The 17,302-nt window shown below is 46.8% G+C and overlaps 1 protein-coding gene across 2 annotated transcripts in view; it reads right to left on the bottom strand.

Moving 5' to 3' along the window:
- Positions 1-17,282, bottom strand: part of ACTN2 (actinin alpha 2) — a 61,510-nt gene extending 44,228 nt beyond the window's left edge. The window contains exon 1 of one of the 2 annotated variants that reach the window (XM_039850311.1): positions 17,032-17,282. In XM_039850311.1, the coding sequence (XP_039706245.1) occupies positions 17,032-17,157 (126 nt within the window). In that variant the 5' untranslated portion in view covers positions 17,158-17,282. The remainder of the gene's footprint in view (positions 1-17,031) is intronic. The other variant, XM_039850310.1, reaches the window with a different exon arrangement.
- Between the last annotated feature and the right edge of the window lie 20 nt (positions 17,283-17,302).

Genomic DNA, 17,302 nt, shown 5'->3' with positions numbered 1-17,302 from the left:
AACATTTAAAACGTGTTTTTGCTGCGGTTGACAATGACATTAGGGAAGTTCCCTGGGCCCAGAGTGCACAGTGGTGGCTGAGCCTTCAGCACAGTGAATACTGAATAATCTTCTGATCTTGAAAAAATTCCAGATCTTCAAAGTTGCCAAGTGCCCAAGAACATTCTTCGACATTTAAAAAATATAATCAAAGCAAGAAAGTACGTGAGTAGGAAAGTGTTCATTTTAAGGATCCTGCATGTGCGACGACCCAATGACCAGATGTCTCGAAGTCCCTTTGGGGCCCTCGTATTCTCATAACCTGCAGGACCCGGCATCCAGCCACACGGCGGACGGCCCTGTCATTCCCCACCCACAACCCTCTGCTCAGTCCCCCAGATCCTGCTGGATAACATGGAGGCGACAGCTCAGTTTAGCAGTCCTTGAAAGACAGCGGCCCTAAAACTGAAGCCTGGCTCTGTGACCAGCTCAGCGTCTGATGTGGGCAAGTTAGCTGGCCTCTCCCCGTGGCTCATCTCTCGCCCTGAGGACGGCACTATCAGCCTAATTCAACTAGCCGCCTGTGAAGTCTGATGCAATAGGAGAATAGAAAACACTTCACGAATGTAAATGCTATAGACCGCAGAAGAACAGCAGTCAGCTACGGCAATTCAGAGAAAGTGGGGGTGCTGTGGGTTGAAAACGAAAGGGAATTAAGTCGCTGCAAAGAAAACAAAGACTGCCTGCAGTCACGATTTCAGTCTGCCTGGGCACCGGAGACAGCCCACCTCCCAGCACCAAGCGCGCACAAGCTCGCCATACCGCACCGGCTGCTGCTGAGCAGACAGAAAGGGTCCGAGCGGGCCTGTGGCCCAGAACCCAGGCCGGTACGGGTCTGAGAGCTCACACCTCTGTCAAAGCACGGCATACCCCAACTTCCTCGGGGCGCAGGGTTTCAGAACGTTAGTTTTTGCCCATGGGGGTAAAAATATTTTGCATGTGCATTTTTTAAAAACCGTATCCCTAAGGGACAGTTAATAGAAAGAGTAACATTCAAATCAGGACTTGGTTCATAATAGCGTAGGTACAAAGAGCCTTAAAAGTAACTTGTGTGAAAAGGCAAACCCCACTGCTCCCCATGGCAAAGGGAAGGCCCGCAGTGGTTTCCCAGGCTGATGCGCCTCCGAGCACCCACGCTATGCACTGAAAACCAGAAATGAACACTGTGGCTTTAACCCTGCCTCTTCCACCCGTGTGTCATCCACAGAAGCCAGCACCCAGCAGGTGCCCCTGTATTCACACATACAGAATGACTGCCTACTCAATACTGCAAGTTTAAACTGTGACGATTTCAGTCATAAATCAATCGGAACCTCGACAGTACAAAACACTGCTTTTAACTTAGAGTTCCAGGGAGACTCATAAACACAAATTTCATTACTCAAAGTAAGACAGAGGCAGCCTTTTCCCAATGATCGACCCCAACAAATTCTGCCTACAAGCGGGATTTCAGATCTCTCTCGCCAGTGTTAGAATACCTAACAATCTCAAAGTAAGGGGGTAGGAAAGCCACAAATGACTCCGGTTACCTGTGGCACATCACCACCAGCACTCAGTAGTCTATAAAGGTTCCTGAGAGGGACACAGAGAAGCAGGGATTTTGTCTTCTGTTCTAGACAGTGCCTGGAACACAGTGGTCCTCGGTAACTATTTGTTAAATAACATCTTATTTGTCAGACTTTCTGGAACAGATCAGAGAAAACGGCAATCAGCTTTTTTAAATTGGGGAGGGGAAGACTGAGGAGCTAAAAATCTGTATCTGCTCAAGTTCCAAGCTTTTAAAAATTATTATCATGTCAAACTTAACTGCAGAATCCTTACATGTTAAAATGTGCTCTGTAATCTTGCCCAAAAAAAGACCTTGTAAAAAATAAAAGGCAACCTCACCGCTGAGGTTATCTAAAAATAGGATAAGCTAATGGACGACACTTTAAGTGGGCAGGTTGAAGGCGCTCTGCTCTCCCAGAACTTGAAGAGTCCTGTCCGGGTCTGGTTTTACTCCGAAATCCTGAGCCATGAGTTCTAGGCTTCGATCACCAGGCTCATTAGACTGACTTGATTTGGTCCATGAGCTGTTCATAAGGAGGCAGGTGCTCAAGACCCCGAGGCTGCCTAACAGTGGGGGCGGGGGTGGGGAGGGTGGGGGGAGGCGTTTCAAGTGTTTCAGTGAAACCAAATGTAGCCCAGACTAATTCCGGTTTGAGGAATGACCTCTCTGGTACGGGGAATCTCCTCCCCAACTTCCAAAAAGGACGGAACTGATTAGAGTTACGGAATTCGGAAAGGGGAACCGGCTAAGGAGGCTGCTTCAGAGCGGGAGAAACCTGAGCTGCCGTGGGAAATGCGTGCCTCGTCCAGAGTGCCCCTCCGATGCCCTCCCGCAACTCTGCAAGGCACAGGTAGCGGGGAGCAGTGCCGAGCAGCTCCTGCCTGTAGACTAGCCGAGCCTGCTGCTCGGCGCAGGGACAGCCTCGGCCCCCACACCGGGCAGCTCGCTTCCACTGGGGCTCTGTTTCCCATTCCTCATCTAGACATGTGCCTGCCCTTCAGATTCTCTCTTGCACCGCCTGGGACACCGCTTCGGTTTGGTTGACATCTTTAACACATTTCCATTCTTATATTTGCATGAGAGTCATGATTTTACCTTTACTTAAGAATTGTCTTTTAATACCCAGTTTTAGAGTCTTTCTTCTAAAAAGAGATCAACATGCAAATAAGCTAAAATATTCACTACTCCGATCTAAATTTTATTGATTCTGATGAAGACAAATAGTAATTACTACACGAGAATGGGACGTGGAACTAACCGAGTCCACCGTTCGCTGATCTTGAATTACAGTGTGCGCCCGGGTCCACGTCTCGGCTTACTGCGTTCCTTCCCCACGTCAAACTCTCCCTTTAAAATCCAACGTGTGTCCCCGTGTACCCTCTTACACAGATCACCAGAAATAATACTGCATCGGACTTGAATTATTTAGCACTTTTCTCTGTTTCATACAGATCTTAGATTTATCTAGAAGCTAACGTATTTCCATCTGTTAATTTCCTCCCTGCTCAGGAAAAAAATATCCTACAAACAGTTAATTACCACTTACAGGAGTCATTATTACTCATCCTCCTAATTCTTATTTTTCAACTGCAGTTACTCATCCTCCGTCTCTGGGATCCTCAGGGCGGAGCTGGGCAGTACAGCAAGCTCATTGAACGCTTTTCTGAGCCACTGATGCTGGTTTGGGACCCGAAGTACCGCTCCATTAACTGCAAGGGGTATTTTTAAATTCTTGAAACAGAATTTTAATTATAAAATAATGATGTAGCATTTTCACTTCTAAAGAACAGTTTATGGTCTTGATGAAACTCCCCATTTTAACTGTTAAATGGAAAAAAAAGAGTTAAGATTAGAAATATGCAGATTCTTTCCAAGCTATTTTAGGGCTAGAAGCATATGTTAAACTAACCAGATCAAATATCTTCAGAACAAAAATTGAAGACATTTTTGCTCTAAAAGGTTAAAAAAAAAAAGTGGTAAGCTCAAAGACCACATGAAAGCTATCGGTGCCTGGTCATCTGAGCTCGGAGCAATCGGCAGCCAGGAGCCCGACTTAGCCACTGGCTGGGAGCTCCGTGGGGTCACACCTGCCACCCCGTGCTGGCACAGCCTACATGGAGAATGCCTGAGGACTTTCTGGTAAGCAAGCATTTAAGGCTCCCAACAAACAGCCCTACATAACGATTGATCTTGAGCTGTGCTTCCCAAAATAGCTTGTTCCCTTGGAGCCTGGGTGCTTATGTGCAAGATGTGGCTCTATGACAGGGAGACCCAACTGTTGCTCGGTTTCAGGCAACAGCAACATTTATTGTATTTTCAATATTCTCTTCTTGAGGATGAATTCAAGCTTAAAGAAAAGCACACTGATGTTCCCCTCCCCCTCACCCATCCCAGCAACTGGGGAAGCAGCTTGTACTACGCAGACAGCAAAATAAATACTCTTTAATTCGAGTTCACCAAACTGTTACTATGTTCAGGGACCCAAATAAATGGCTGCCTACACAGAGGGATTAAGCATTCGTTTAGGAGACAGCCCTCTGTCACTACTTTCTCCGCACTGGTGTTTTGGACCAGAGCACAGTCATAAGTCGGGAACAGCCCCCAGGCACGGACGGCTGCAGGCGCCTTCCACATATGGGAAAAACTCTGCATAACAGAAGGGTTTGTGAAAGTAGGGAAACTGGGCCTTTCCAGACTTCCTGCCCACTCCACACGGGCGGGAACCAGGTAGAATTCCTCCCCACGGCTCACGCTGAGTGGAAAGCACTCGTTAAATATGTAATAAACATATAATGTTCATATCCCGAGCCATTTGACGATTATATATTATAGTATAAAACCTACAAATATATGCTTCTATATTATAACATAAAGTGACCTAGTAGGAGATATGGCAAAATTTTAATGCTAGTGTTCTCTAGGTTGTGACTTCTAAAATTTTCTTATCTGTGCTTTCTATAGTGAACACCTGCGACTTATGTGATTATTTAAGACTGTATCTTTAAACAGTAATTGGTGAACATGTATACAACAGGTTCTTTGCTTTTCCATAGTCATCTATAACTATGTTACCTAGTTTTACTTCCTAATCCGCCATGTCTCCGAGGTTAACCCCTCCATGAAGTGCTACTTCAAGACTTCTTATGCTTCACATTAAAATCCCTCTTTTGACATCACGTTTGAAAATCCTAGTGGAGAAGGTACACGCTAAGTTCTAGGACCACAGAACAGAAACCCTCTGGAGACCTTTGTACCCGTCACCAGTCCCAGCAACGGAGCCCACTGTCACCACCAGGGATCTCCAGCACGGTTCTTCCTTAAAGGACGCTGAGGGTGACAGCCCCACCTGTGTCTTATAGAAACAAGGGAAACATTTACATTAAACGTGAGTTTATCACACAGTAAATACACTTATCACCACTTTACACCCATATTTTCAAGTGTGTGAACATGTGAACAATTTTTTTAGAAACAATCAGAAGAACAAACCTAGAGATCTGACTTTGGTAATTGGTTCAGATATTTAAATAATGTTTAACCCTTACTTTTTTCAGATGTGAAAAATAGGCATCCTAAAGCCTAGCACACACTGACACCAAACTGTCCCAAGCGTGGGCGTACATGCCATTTATAAAATCATAGAGACAGCACATGAAACACCAAAGTAGAATGGCGGGGTGCACCTCGGAGGGGAACCTGGCCCTCAGGAGGCCCCAGCGCAGTCCGTGGTCCCATGCCCTCCAGACACAGGGCTCCCTCCCACAGCGGGCTGCAAGGCTTGGTCTTCTAAAGGATTAGGGAATTAGGACATTCAGAAATTACTCAACTTTGGTATTTGAACTTGTCAAAACATTAGAAATCTTCCTTCGCAATATTTGGCAGTTTTTAAAGTTCAGAAACAGGCCAGTACTTTGAGGATAGGCATTACTGCATACAAACTGCTCGGTCTCAACGTTATTCTAACCTTCCCCGAGGCTGTCTTGTGCATCCCCGCGACACAGCGCAGCCACAGTTTGCAGTCTACACTGGACCACAGCTGAGTCCACGGGGGACTACGCACAGTTACCCCGGACCAGACCTCAGCCACACCTGAGGCTGTCCTGGGCACAGCTGGGGGTAGGGGGGCACCCTACCTCTGATTACTGCCCCTCAGGCACTTCCTTCGTAAGGAATGGAGGCCTTGAGCAATGGAATAGCACGTGAACACTTTAAATGTATGCGATTTATATTTTAATTATTTCTTAATAAAGCTGGGAAAAATAAATACAATTCAAAAAATAACATTTAAATAAAATAACAAAATAAATCTAATCTTGTAAGGAACACGATGGAACAGCTACATGCATGCAGCCCCCTCACTTACAGGGCTACCCTGGAAATTCCCATATCTAAGCAGGCCTGATCTGTGTCTAAACAAGAAGCCATCTTGGCAAGACTGCCCCTAAAAATAACCTTTCCCCAAGAACCCAGCACATGTCTGCTCTGCTCCCTCCTCCGGCTGTGCTCTGGGGGTGGGGGAGGAAATCAAGATGCATGAGTATCAAATTCAGCATCCTCAGACACTGCTCCCGCCTCCTATCTCAAAGCAGTAAAAGCAATGATCACAGGAGCGAAGACAGGACCAGACCAATAAGCCTGAAGGAGGTCACAGGGTCAGTTTATCACATCAGTTTGTGATATGACTTCACACGTGGGCACAGATAGTGGTTAACTATCCACAGCTACAGGATGTTAAAAGGCTCACTTCTTTCTTAAAACAAAAGGGCATTCTGAGCACAATTCCACCTTCTCCTGTTAAGCCTGAAATAGGGTTCCTGGAATTAGACACCTAAAGGTGTCTTAGAAAGGTCACCTTCAAAACACTGGCGATCTCTGGGAAGTCAGGTCTTGGGAATCTAGTTTTTAGGAGAAGACAATTATAATGTCAAGTGCACGAGAAAGCATTTGGAGAATTTGGGGGTGAGGCAGAGCATGGAGGAGGCGCGGACGGCCAGAAGGGGAAGCAGGAAGTGAGGTCCTGGGTGAGGGGTGAGGAGTTTGAAAGGGAGGACGGCAATGTGCCGACTTGGAAGTTTTGCTCACGGTAATTTCTTTCAAAGTTTTGTTCACAGAGTAAAGCATTTGTTGAACGTAACAACTTGTCTTTTTCCTTTTGGAATTGGACATCCCTGCTAATCATTTCAAATGACACAATGCACATGTGTATCAAAACATGTCGTACACTTTAAATCTCGGCGGAGCCCAAAACTCAGAGAGCGTCCCTGTCTACTAGGACATTAGGCCTGTGGGGGCACAACTCTGATCGGTGCTCTTGCCTCTGGGACTCTCCTCTTCTAGTTCCGAAAGGGAGTGGCTCAAATACTTAGGCATCTTCAACTCTGGCTTCTTTGGGAACTGAGTCAGACAGACCAGCAGTCAATTCTCAAGTTGTGCCCTTGATGGCGTGTCCTATAAAATGCCACTGGCTTTCGGTTTAGTTGGCTTTTGCTGTGGTCCCTTCCTCCTACTTTGTTGTTTCTGTTGGGCAAAGCCACTGCTACAGTCTGACATGGAGAAAACCTGTGCGTGACAACACGCACCACGCCTTAGAACTTAGTCTTTTCTTTCTCATCAGATGTTCCCGGTTGTACCATTTAGGAATTAAAAGTTCACAGACAAGCATGTCCTTCCACAGACAGTGAAAAATTAGGAATACTGAATCCCAGGCTTCTCTGCTCGGGGTTGTTGGTTACAAATTTGAGCGGAAAGCAACAAAAACAGAAAACGTTTAGTGGTTTTAAAAGCTCTGCCACTTGCTGACCAAAACATGCAATAAAACAATTAGCACCTCCGAATTTGATAAAATTTCAGTCATGAGACAGAACTACGTCTTCATAACTTAGACAGAATTGTGTGTGTGTGTGTGTGTGTGTGTGTGTGTGTGTACCAGCTCCCGCCCCACCCCTCAGCCCCAGGACAGTGATTTAACGTCCTAGCTCGAAAATAAGACTCATCTCTCGAGATTGTTGCAAAAGACTGAATAAAAATAATATCTATGGTTAAAACAGTGCCCGGTAATTCTCAGTAAATAGCTGCTCCGCCCCATTCGGTGAACAGCTGGGAAGCCAGAACGATGTACCGACTCGCCTCCCTCTTCATTTTTTAATCTGCTGGCAAAAATCCATTTATTAACATATCGCTTTCGCTGTCTTGTTGGCATTCTTTTTGTTTTGGTGTTATACTGAAAAAAATTTTAAAACATCCTTTTGTGCCAAAATTGAACATGAAAGATCAAAGCGTGTAATAAAGTAATCGGCATAAAATTTCATAAAATTGCACAGGATAGAAATTTTACAGTTTGCAAATTTTACATTTTAAATTTTACATTTTACAAAATGTAAACTACATGGTTTGCATTTGTCCAACGAACATCGCCTCCCCACATCCCAGCCCGACCTGACCCTCACCCCTGCCTCCCCTGAAAACCGTGCTCATTTCAAAACAGAAAAACGTCAAAACGTTACCCTCTAGGGTGATCTCCAAACTAGTTATGATTCTGTGTGCGTCTTTTACCACTGTCATGACCAACACTCTCCAACGTGCAAAATGCTAACGTTTTTTAACCTTAAAGCAAAACACCTAAAGAAGAACAATAATTTCCTTAATCTTACATATGATAAACTAGAAAAAGGAAATCTATCTTGGGGTTAAAATCTACATCTAGCATGTTGAGATGAAATAAATCCGACTGTTTCCAGTAATTCTTACGAATTTTCCATAGTCTTGTCCAGCAGAGCCCATTACTGGCCATTCCAGTTACAGAAGGGTGCATGTCGCGGGCCACCTCAATTAATTTCTCGCAGCTTTTCACTTTCTGTGAAAGCATAACTTATCTCATGAGCTTAAAGACACCCCACTCCACATGCCAAATGCCTGGGCTTCTGTTCCAGCGACTAAACCAATTCAAATGCCAGATTCAGACTGACTGGCGAAGTCCCAGTGGAATACCAAGGTGAGATTTCTCCAGGAAGAAAATCAAGGACATCTCGACAGTTCGAGGGTTCCAAGTCATCTCATATACGCATGTTTTCATCCAGAGAAGCAATGCTTCCACATTCAGGTGACGTCGCTGCTTCTCCAGGAGCCTCTGTCTTAGCTCACCTTGCACCTCAGCGCCTCCCAGGTGTACCTTCGCGTACTTCCTCTCCCCAGTTTCAGCCACTGCCTATAAGCAGATCACACCTCTACCTAAATCTCTAGCCTTGACCTTTCTTTCTCCTTGAGCTAAACCTCATATTTTAACTTCTACAGAACCCAACTCTCCCTTACTTTCCCAAATGAATATGAAAGGCATTAGAGATAAGGCGAGAAATGGTTGGAACTCAGTTTTCTGGCTTGGCTACAGTATGGAGTCGGTCAAGGGCCCTGAGGACAGAGGGACGACTGCGGTAGCACGGTTTTCTTAGGTTAAACCTTAAGAAACTGCAATTTTTGGAGGTCAAAATGCTTGTATCAAGAATTTCACGTGGTTCAACCTAATACATATGAAATACCTCAAATTCCTAATATAAAGCAGTGACGTTACTTACCTTCTATATAATTATTTTCACATCTTGTTTGACTATGATAAATTAAAGACTCGTTAGGACTTTAGAAAATAGGATTTCTTGATTTGCTCATCACGATTATAATTGTCTATGTCAGACTCGATCACAGCTCCATATTAAATATTGTTCTCGTTCCCACCAAACAATCTCATTCATTTACTCGTCCATTTGGTCTTCACGATCACTAAAAAAATCACTAAAAAATGAGTTTTTTTCCCCAAGATAGATGCCCTTTTAAGGAGAAAGATCCTACAATAAGAAACTACCTTCAGCGTACCGTAATTTCTGACTGTGACTAACATGTTTACCCCCTAGCAAAAACAAACAAGCGAGCCGGGGAAGGCAGAGCCCTGCTCTCCGCTGGGTGCTGGCTCCTGGACCTGGCTCGCAGACTCTGACACCGCTCAGGCCAGCCCTGCCCAGCACCACCTGCTCTTCGGAACCACCTGCACCTGTCTCCTATTTATTCCCCAGCCCCACTTCTCCGAAGCCTGGGGCATCTTCCCAAAACCCTGTTCCACTGGGTTTTATATACAAACACATAAAACTTAGATTGATAATTATCTGAATTATTAAGGAATCGGAATTTTCTTTATTAAGTGGGTAAAAGGTTTCGATCGAGAAAAAAGTCATTTAAATCAAATTTAGGTTACCAGAACTTTGTTCATTAACATGGTGACATGCTTTATTAAAATTTAAACAAATCTGAGTGTATGATTTTTTTTATTCCAAAATCTCTAAATTCCAAATTATTTTTTAAAAAAATTAGCAGCTTTAGAATGAGAATTAGATCAGACAACTTAATCATTTTGGGAACTTGAGAAAATACTTTAAGAAAACATTTTTTAAAAAGCATTAAACAACAAGCATGAGTTGGAATTAATGTATTTATAGCTCGAGGAGCTATAAAGATAGCAAATAAATTTTTAATTGTTAAATTTAAAATTTTTAAATTGCACTAAGTTCTTTTCAGAAATATGACTCATAATTCCTTCATTCCACAAATGTGACTGCAGACCGTGCGGGCCCAGGGAGCAGAGAAGAGCATCTGTCCTCGGCCCTCAGGGGAGACACCGGGACAGCACCAGGCGACCCAGCCTAGAGGGCGGGCCTTCCGGAGGCGGAGGCGGGCCTGAGTGGGAGGAGCTCCAGGATGGTGGGGCCTAGGGCTGGTGACAGGGGCCACTGGCAGGGCTGGCTCGTAAAGCACCTGCGGGAAGCGGCCTAGCAGACAGAGGGGTGTTGCGGGCCTGGCCTCACGAGGGGTCTGAACTCTCTCCTGAAGGCGACAGCAGCCACAAAGGGAGCTGAGGCAGAAAATGCCATGGCCAGGCATGGGGTTTATAAAGATCACTGCTGCCAGCAGCATGGAGAAAAGTCTGCAGACAAGCAGGATCTGTGAGGGGTGACAAAGCCGGAGGCCGCCACCCTAATCCAGGCGGGAAATGCAGAAAGCCTAAGGCCTCAGAGCGCATAACAGAAGAAGGGGCGGCGTCCAGAGGACTTCGGGAAGTGGGCTCCCCGGGAGCTGGGAGAGGAGGCTTCCAGGATGACACCCAGGTTCCGGGCTTACGTGCCAGCGAGGGAGCCATCCCCGTTCACCAGGACAGGGAGCCATGCGAGGGACATTTAGGAATCTCCTCTCCTCTCTTTCACCGGCCTGGCTGCTCTAGGTGTGCCCCGCGCTGCCTACTGACTTCCAGCTGTGAGCTCCGTAAGACCGGGGTGCTGCCAACGCACGTCTCTGTCCCGGCCCCCGGCATGCACATCTGTCCTGGACGCCCAGCAGCACCATAACAGACGTCTGCCGCACAAACGACGGAACGGACGGTCGTGTTGTGCTCCTTCATATTTTGCTCTCCAATGGGTAAAAACACCTAGTTTCTAGAAAGTTGGGGGGAGAGGAGGGAGTGTGTATGGGCGTGTGCCCAGACAGATACGTGGAGAAAGACCCATCTCTTGCCCTCGAGATTTTCCTTGCTTTAAAATTTGCGGAGCACAGGAGTTAGCTCGCCCTGCTCTCCTCTCTACTTTCTGCTCTTTCTGGAAGAATCAGTACCGTTCCCTGGGAAACGGTGGTACAGTTCTGCCTGTCCTCCAACGTATTCCATGTCAGCTCCTCTGCTCATCACGGCAGCTCCCGCCCACTCGAGAACCCCGCGTCTGTAGGTGTCTCCCAGCTGCGGGGACTGGCTGCAGCGTCTCCTGACAGTTTCCAAGGGGTGTTAACTCAGTTTCCAGCGAGAGGTCACATTCCGCCTCCCACAATCATGGAAAATGTACTTGGGGTCCAGTTTCTTCCTTGGTGAATGCGGCTGAAGGGGAAGGACAGCCTCCAGGACACAGTGCCTAAGAGAGGACGACAAAAGGCGACTTTCCGACCTAGAACTCCTGCTCCTGTGATTGTCCACAGCAAACCGAGTGCATAGCTAGAATCACGGTCTCTCTGGGGACACATGCTTCTCGAGGCTCATACTGGATCCCGCCTTTACCCGCCTGTCCATCAGCAACTTCCTCTGGACATCAAAGGCTGCCTGAGACCCCTAGCCCTCCTTCACGCAATGGCCAGACAGACACAAGTCGCCCTCAGCACCGTAGCTCATGCATCTGCACTTGATAACACATCCTGTCATATTTAGCTTTGCATCCAGGTGGTGTCTACCACCTCCCGGTGGATAAACAGACTCTCCTCAGTAGCTGTTTGTTACTTGTCAGTACCACTGTCTTGAGCTTTAAGTCCAGGAGCTCTCACGATGAGATCATGTCTGCTTAATTGGATTCATACTACAGCCTGCTCTGGAGAACCGTGCGCTCATTTAATACTTCTTATAATCCCTCCTGATCACTCTCAAATTGATGCCTTCCTCACCGTTGCCTCTATTAGCCCCCTCGCTCTAACCCGTCTGTGACCCGTCTGCCGGCGGCCCACTGGGACCTACTCTGCAAACAGGACACTATCGTAAGCATGGCTCTCCACCCCCCAGCCCCCCACCCTCCAGCCCCGGCCGCCAACGCCTCAGAGCTCATCACTGCCTGGAGAATGAAGCCCACACCAGCCGGCATCCCAGGCCTCCACAGCCTGGCTCAGTTGCCCACCCCATTTTCTCCCCAATCTCGAAGCTGCATCTTCAGCTTCGGAGAAGCCTGTCTCCTCCTCGCACCCCCTCCAACTCATGTAGGCAGCAGCCACGACCAAGGGCACGGAGCCTGCGTCGGGAGGCCAAATCCCGGCCTGCCCACCGCGCTTTCTCCTCGGGCACTCACACCTCCGAGCTGGTTCCCTCGTCTCTTTATCAGAGGCTGGGTGTGGGGGTCTCGTGAAGGAAAGGATGTGAGGGTGCTCTGATGACGTTAAAGGGTAACATAAACACTTATTACTGTGACCTCACACTCGTCACTGCCTCCCCCCAAAAAAACTCACAATAGGCTGTTCGCTCTGTCTCTCTAACCAGAAATGCTGTTTCTCTCTCCTCTCCACTCAGCTAATATTGAATTATGACTCAAATTTAGACCCACCCCATGCTCTACTCTCTTAGAAAGCTGTTATCTTATTATTCTCATTATTCTTACCCACAATGACTTTCCTTATTTGACCTCCTACAATTTTTGCTCTTTATAGAACAAGCATCTGCAACTTAATATAAAACAATGTCTTATGTTCTAAGTGTTTGAGTGTGTAAATCCTATATTCAAAAGTATATCAGGGGAGGGAGGGAATGGGACGTTATTATTTAGTGGGCACAGAGTTTCAGTTGGGGATGACGGAGAAGTTCTGCAGATGGATGATGGTGATGGTCGCACAACAATGCGACTGTATTAATGTCACTGAATTTGCACCTAAGAATGGTTAAAACGGTACATTTTATGCTATGTGTATTTTACCACAATAAAAGAAGGATAGAGTCACGAAGGAACAAACCACGTGCTTCACCCATCCTCACAAGTCCAAGCACAATGACCACTGTCAGCCACCCGAGAAAGTTAACCCCATTCGTGGCACGGAAAAACATATTGAACATCTACTGGCTACTTTACAGTGTACGGAGCCTCTGCATGAACCTTTCATCCTGCAGAACCCGGTGAGGCGCCATTTATCTGCATATCCTACATGAAGACATGAAAACTCAAAAGGTTTAGTGACTTGATTGTGCTCAGAGAGCACCAGGCTGAGCTGAGTCATCGGGGTCTCACAAACCTGAGAAATTTCACAAGCTTTTCATTAATTGTTCACCTTGGAATAATTAGTGCCTTTTCTCCTGGGGAAAATTCACATAAGGGCATTCTTAGTTGTGCAGGCAGAAGGGCCTCCGCCTTGACCCCTAAGCAGCAGCTGCTCCGGGAGCCCTAACGGGGGCCACTCTGGCGCTCCCGGCTCGCTATTTAATCCCCACCCCGCGAGCACCTGCTCCTGCACTGTGTCCTTCCGCGTGCCCGACCCCGCATGGCAACATTTTAGCCTGGGCGACAGGACCGACAGGAGGTGCTCCAAGGTGAATGGTAAACCAGTCCACCTACATTGTGAATCTGCAGAACCTGAATTTCTTTAGGACTAATTAAAACCCAGCGAACTCTGAATGTGGCACTAACGAACGGCTCTTATGCTTCCGATAGCGGGTACAGACAGGTATCCATCATCTACCCACATGCAGGCTAAGGACGTAAGGACGCTTTACGCATTGAAACACCGGGCCATTTCCTTAAAAGGCCTGTGCCAGCCTCCGGGAGTGCAGGACAGTGCCCTGTGCTTGGGGAGATAGCACACATACTCAGCATTGCTGTCCTGACAAGTCACCTCCTGATTAGGCTTCAGCAGAATTAGAGCTGAATGTGCTCCTTGGTTCCAGGACAAACTCGCCTAAGCTCTAGAAGTTTCAAAAGTCCCGTAAAAAGAGCCTTATTCATATGAATATTAATATTCCTACGCCTGTTTACTAAGCAGGCCTGAGAGGAAGGAGCGTGCTGGAAAATGTCCGCCTTCTCATAACAAAGCCAACGTTTTCTGTTTGGAAAAAGCACTACACCTCAAAAAACGAAAACAAAAACAAAAAACAGAATTACCACATGATCCAGAAATTTCACTTCTGGGTGTGAAACCACAAAAAAATTGAAAGCAAGGTCATGAAGAGATATTTGTACACCCATGTTCACAGCAGCATTATTCACAATAGCCAAGAGGTAGAAGCAACCCAGGTGTCCACCAACAGATGAATGGATAAATGAAGTGTGGTCTGCCCACACAATGGGACGTCAGCCTTCAAAAGGAAGGGCGTTCTGACACAGGCTATAATGTGGATGAACTTCGAAAACACTATGCTCGGTAAAGTAAGCCAGTCATCAAAGGACAAACACTGTACTAATCCACTTACATGAGGCATCTAAAGGAGTTAAATTCACAGAGATAGAAAGTACAATGGTGGTTGCCAGGGGCTGGGAAGGAGAATGGAAAGCTACTGTTTAATGAGTATGGAGGTGAGTTTTTGCAAGATGAAGAGAGTTCTGGAGATGATTGCACAATACTGTGAATATACGTAACACTACTGAACGGTACACATAAAGCTGAGTAAGACGGTAAGTTTTATAAGAATTTACCACAATTAAAAAAAAACTCATAAAAAAAACACTACACTCTTATTAAGTCCTTCTGTAGCGAGGGTTACCGCAGCCCATCAGACTCTCTCAGCTGTGGATATAATTAGGCGCTGCGTCCCTTATAACGCTGTAGACGTCACTGCGTGTTACCAGCATCTGTTGACAGGTCTCATACCCAGCATATCACTGAAATGCCAAGTGTGGAGAAGGTGGCCCACAATAGAAACAATGGCATTTATCCTCATCTTGTTCCAACTGTTTGTCTCACAGGACATAAATAGAGGCCACCGCAAGGCCCTGAGCTCACAGTTCAATATTATTTTACCAACCTGAGTACTTTTGCACCAAAAGTAAAAAGAGAGTATCTCCTGGAGCTGTTCAGCTCTGTGTACTAATGTAGTGTTTGTCTGTTTCCCTCAATGTATACAACACTCATTCTATCTTAAGAAAAAAATACTCACTTTAAACTTTTCAGCATTATCTTGAACTGGGATCAAGAAGTATATCCAAAAAAATAAGAGTATCCATTTTTTAAAAATAATATACATCAAGCACTATAGAATTACAATAACATATACTTTTACAGGAACCCCAAATCTAAAAAAAATTACAATGCTATTATATTCAAAAATATTTTGAATACATTAAACATTAAATATGGCACAAAACATGTCAGTGTGGTCTTTGGAAACTGACAAGAGCTCTCTCCTGCTCTTGTGCCATATTTTAAAACACTCGCCAGAAGCCACCGTGATTAGATTATTCCAAAATCGACGGGCAGACTGCCTGTCTAATTCCTTAGCTATTTGACTGTTCTTCATGAAGGAAAAAAAAAAAGCTATCTTTGAAACAAAGACTTAGGAGAGTTTTTAATCCATGAAAAATGTAATAATCACAATTGTGAAAAAAATTTTAAAAAAGGAACTGATAAAAATTGGTCACTTTTTAAGTTCCTGCTGATCGGTGATAGATCAACTAGTCCAGATGACACATTAATAATCCTTAGGCCCTGTGATTCCCTCACAGTAAGTCATTTAAAAAATGGTGAAAGCTTCGAAATTTTATTTCCCTTTATAGACTCAACTTCTACTTATCACTCCCATCCTCTTGTTTGTGAGAAGGTAGTGATGGTGGAAGCATTAGAAAACTAAGGTGGGAAATGAAATGTAGCTAAATTAGATCATTAAAATAAGAATATATGGTATATTTTAAGAGAGAGGGTAGCCGCCAAAGAGAAATCTGGATATAAAAATAATGCTTGGTTACTTGATAATTATCCAAACATGGGACCTCACTCCTGCCAGCTCACTTTTGGGGAGAGAAGTTCGGGATGTATGTGATTCCCACTCAAACAGTAATCACCCACAGCAGCAGCTACACGCAGCACTTCCCATGCACACACATGATCCTGAAAGGTCATCCACTTAAAAGCGGCCCTGAGGCGGGAAGCCCACTTTGCCCCCACCACCACCAAATACGGGAAAAGCTCAGGGCACTTGGCTTTGCCACGACAGGGGTCATCATAAGGCCGGTGAGCAGCTCTGTGCTGGCAGGCCTGATTCAGCCCGGCTCTGTGCCAGTCAAGCAGGAGGTGGGACTGATCCTCCTGGTGAGCATCCCTGCTTGTTCCAGCCAAGGGGATCAAGAAGAAGCCCTGAACCGTGGAATGTTCCATTGGGCCCCAGAGAGTGCCAACTAGGATGGAAGAGAGCTTTTAAGGCTGGCGGAGACCATCATCCTGGGCACTTACCTCAGTGACCCATAAATAGAGTGTGAATAATCATTACTTTATGGGTGAATGTGCGGTGTTCATACAGCAGCCCCTCTAAGGAGCCCGTGACAGTTAAGAAATGGTTTTCGGTTACTGTTTGGGGCGGCCCTGTGGGCACGACGGGCAGGGGAGTGCGCCTCGGCGGCCCAGGTCGCCGACTCAGGAGTCGCCGCTCTCAGAGTCGGGGCTAACACAGGTCAGAGCGGAAACATGTAACGGGGTTCACTTTGTACTCTCACGGCACTCACACACGACGCCCCGCTTCGTGCCTGTCCGCGGACGTGTCCCCTCTCTACCCCGCGCGGGGCTGTGAGGACCCGGGACAGACAGCACGCGAGCCGGGACAAGGCGACCCGGGACAGCACGACCCCTCCCGCTCGTCACCGAGGCGGGAGCCCGCGGGGATAGACACAGACAACGGGCATCTGGAGGACACGGACATGCAGGGGGCGGATCCGGGGACCCGGACCCGCGGGGGGACACGGCGCGCCCCTGACCTTCCTCTGCTGCTTCTCCCAGGCGGGGTCCAGCAGCAGGTCGCGATCCCACTCCTCCTCCTGGATCATGTACTCGTCCTCATCGTACACGTAGTTGTACTGCACGCCGGGCTCGACCTGGTTCATGGTGCTGGGCGGGCGGGCTCGGACGAAGGACAGCGGCGGACAGGCAAAGACGCGGCGGGGCGCGGTGCGGGGCGGGCAGGCGGAGACGCGGCTCCTCCGGGCGGTAGCCGGCGCTGGGTCGCAGGGAAGCACCAGCTCGCGCAGC

The sequence above is a fragment of the Pteropus medius genome, unplaced genomic scaffold (assembly GCF_902729225.1).
Source record: "Pteropus medius unplaced genomic scaffold, Ma_sr-lr_union100, whole genome shotgun sequence".
NCBI lineage: Eukaryota > Metazoa > Chordata > Mammalia > Chiroptera > Pteropodidae > Pteropus > Pteropus medius.
The sequence above is the reverse complement of the archived record's forward strand: the minus strand, read 5'-3'. Positions and strand labels throughout refer to the sequence as shown.